The sequence below is a fragment of the Montipora capricornis genome, chromosome 1 (assembly GCF_036669925.1).
Source record: "Montipora capricornis isolate CH-2021 chromosome 1, ASM3666992v2, whole genome shotgun sequence".
Taxonomy (NCBI): domain Eukaryota; kingdom Metazoa; phylum Cnidaria; class Anthozoa; order Scleractinia; family Acroporidae; genus Montipora; species Montipora capricornis.
The window spans coordinates 16,948,373-16,950,872 of record NC_090883.1 but is presented as its reverse complement, the minus strand read 5'-3'; the positions used below and the strand labels follow the sequence as shown (position 1 = coordinate 16,950,872).

General features: G+C 38.2%; 1 protein-coding gene across 1 annotated transcript in view; it reads left to right on the top strand.

Moving 5' to 3' along the window:
* Window positions 1-1,756: 1,756 nt before the first annotated feature.
* The window catches only part of LOC138059641 (uncharacterized), a 106,078-nt gene continuing 105,334 nt past the window's right edge, over window positions 1,757-2,500 (top strand). The window contains exons 1-2 of the mRNA XM_068905259.1: window positions 1,757-1,920; window positions 2,010-2,180. Coding sequence (XP_068761360.1) covers window positions 1,773-1,920; window positions 2,010-2,180 — 319 coding nt within the window. The 5' untranslated portion in view covers window positions 1,757-1,772. The remainder of the gene's footprint in view (window positions 1,921-2,009; window positions 2,181-2,500) is intronic.

Sequence of the window (2,500 nt, the reverse complement as noted above, 5' to 3'; positions counted from 1 at the left end):
TGGGAAGCAATTTCTTTACAGTCGTAGGTGCATTGTCTTCAGAACTATTAGCTCACCAAGTTTCAATGGTCTCTGTTGCAAATTGATCGAGATAGCCCCATTTATATTCTTGATGTTCTATTGGGTTGGGTGAATGATGTCATCAGCCTTCTCATTTGCATATTTTACACATTTTTCAAACTTAAATATCTCCGGAACCAATGCAGATATTTCCAAACGGTAAACAGCGTTTTTAATGTTTCATAGTACTCTATGTGATAAACCAAAAAATTCAAGGGATAAAATTTTGATCTTGAAAGTTAATAATTTCCAATCAATCCATGCTCTGAAACATAATTCATTACCAATAGTTTTTATTCTTTAACAATATGCAACGAGAGGGCCACAGCAGCTCTCTCCTGTTAGTGGTTTAGCAACCATGGCAATGGTATATTTTTTACTGATAACAGCTTTGATAAAGACGCTCCAAAGAAAGTGCCAATGCAGTATCGTGGATGTCAATTTCAATATTGTGACAAACAGGAGATCCCAAAAGGTCCCTTAGAAACTCGTAGGGTAAAAATGTAGGTATTGAAATTCACGAACGATTTGCTTTAATTTTGTTTTAGTATTAGTAACCCTTAAATGATATGTGCTTAAAGTAAGGGCATAAGAGGAGAGAACATGCATAATCTAGCATAATTACAACTAAATAGATATATCAATTGAAAGAAAGAGAGTAACTCATAACATGCACTTATTATTATATGTAACTCCAGCTATAAAGTGGCTTAAGTTCGGACGGCATGCCTTTATGTTTTTATTCTGCTTGATGTAACCACTGGGGAGAAAATAAGCAACAATTGTGTCTTTTGCTCCCAGCAAATATATGTATATTTCCGATAAATAAAGGCGCCGCTTTGATAGTATCAAAGAAAATAATAGTATTGCTTTCTAACCCTATTCCTCCCCCCCCACCCCCCCTTTCCCCATATCATATTTCAAAGCCCCGAAGCTATTATTCTGTATGCAAGCTTGTTGTTCTTAAAGAAAACCGACGCCTGCTTTCGGACGATCCGCTCAAAGTCAAGTATGTTAATATACGCGCTGCTGGTTTTGGCCGTCAATTCCGTTGCCGGTAAGTAACACGATGATGCACACGGAATTCATGTATTGGAACTACCGATATCTGGCGATCTTCTAAGCGAACGTTCGTCGCAGTTCTTTTGAAAATAGTTTAGCAGCTCAGAAGAAACTTGTACGAGGAGAAGTTGCCGAAATATTGCATTCCTTTCAATGCTATAGGATAGATAGATAGTTTAATGTCATAGATGGTTTCAATGTTATTTCGCGCACGGACAAAAGTGTCTTAATCAGGACGACAGCCTGTCTTGTTCTTTAGGGTATCGGATTTGCATTTAGTGAATATCGCAATAAGATACAGCTTTGACCTAGGTGCGCTTGAAGATACGGCGAAAAGAAATCGAAGCAATGTGCAATGGAAGCTATGCCTCTGTCAGACATCATCCAATTTTACTTAAATTACCGGGCAAATCAATATCTCAGTATTGAGTGGACAAATGCATTTATTTGCAGCGAACTTGAGTAGTAGTAAGTGCTTCCTTGAAGAAAGGAATGTACTCCTCCAAAATAGGTCCCATCCACGCTAAAGCACCCTGAAACAGTAACAATAAATAAAGGCAGGGGTTCACTAGTTATATAACCACTGATGCTTTAAATTAAAGGGGAATTTCTTTTAAGTCTTTAGTAACTGGGACTGTCCTCCTGGAAAGATGACAGGTGATCCACTTGGCCGATGCTGTGCTCTTCCTTTCATGTACAAAGGGAAAAAGTACTACTCGTGCACAACTTCAGGTGGTTTAGGATCCACACCGTGGTGCTCATTGGATTCATACTACGCTGGGGACTGGGCTTATTGTGGTAAAGAATAGAGTTGTAGTCATCCTTATAATTTCAGACAAGACGAATCATAGCAGTTATTTCATTGAATTATTGCATCGTTTTTTTAGTTGATAGTTATTGTCCTCCTGGAAAGAAGACTACCGACCAAAAAGGCCGATGCTGTGTTTTTCCTTTTATCTATGCGGGAAAAAAGTTTTACTCCTGCACAACCGCTTTGGACCGATTCCAGCCCTGGTGTTCGTTTGATAAATACTACGTTGGGAAGTGGGCCTATTGTGGTAAGAAAGGAAAATATTGATCTTTAAGTATATGGAACCTGCATTAATTCAGGCAAAATGTGTATAAATGATGAAAACAACCAAAACAGAAGAAAAACAGGCAGAGATTCTGGTGTTGTTTTAGTTTTAAAATTTCATTTGACGTGTTAGAGTGGACTCTCTTCGGTATAAGATGCCCTTTAAGTCCTTCTCCCCAGCACCAACAAGTGAGTCCCTCGGTCTCCTTTCATCAATTTATGGTGAAAACATTTTGTTAAGAAGATCGGGTGAAAATTATTACTTTTCAGGACTTTATTTTAACTACTGGTTGTATCTCTTAC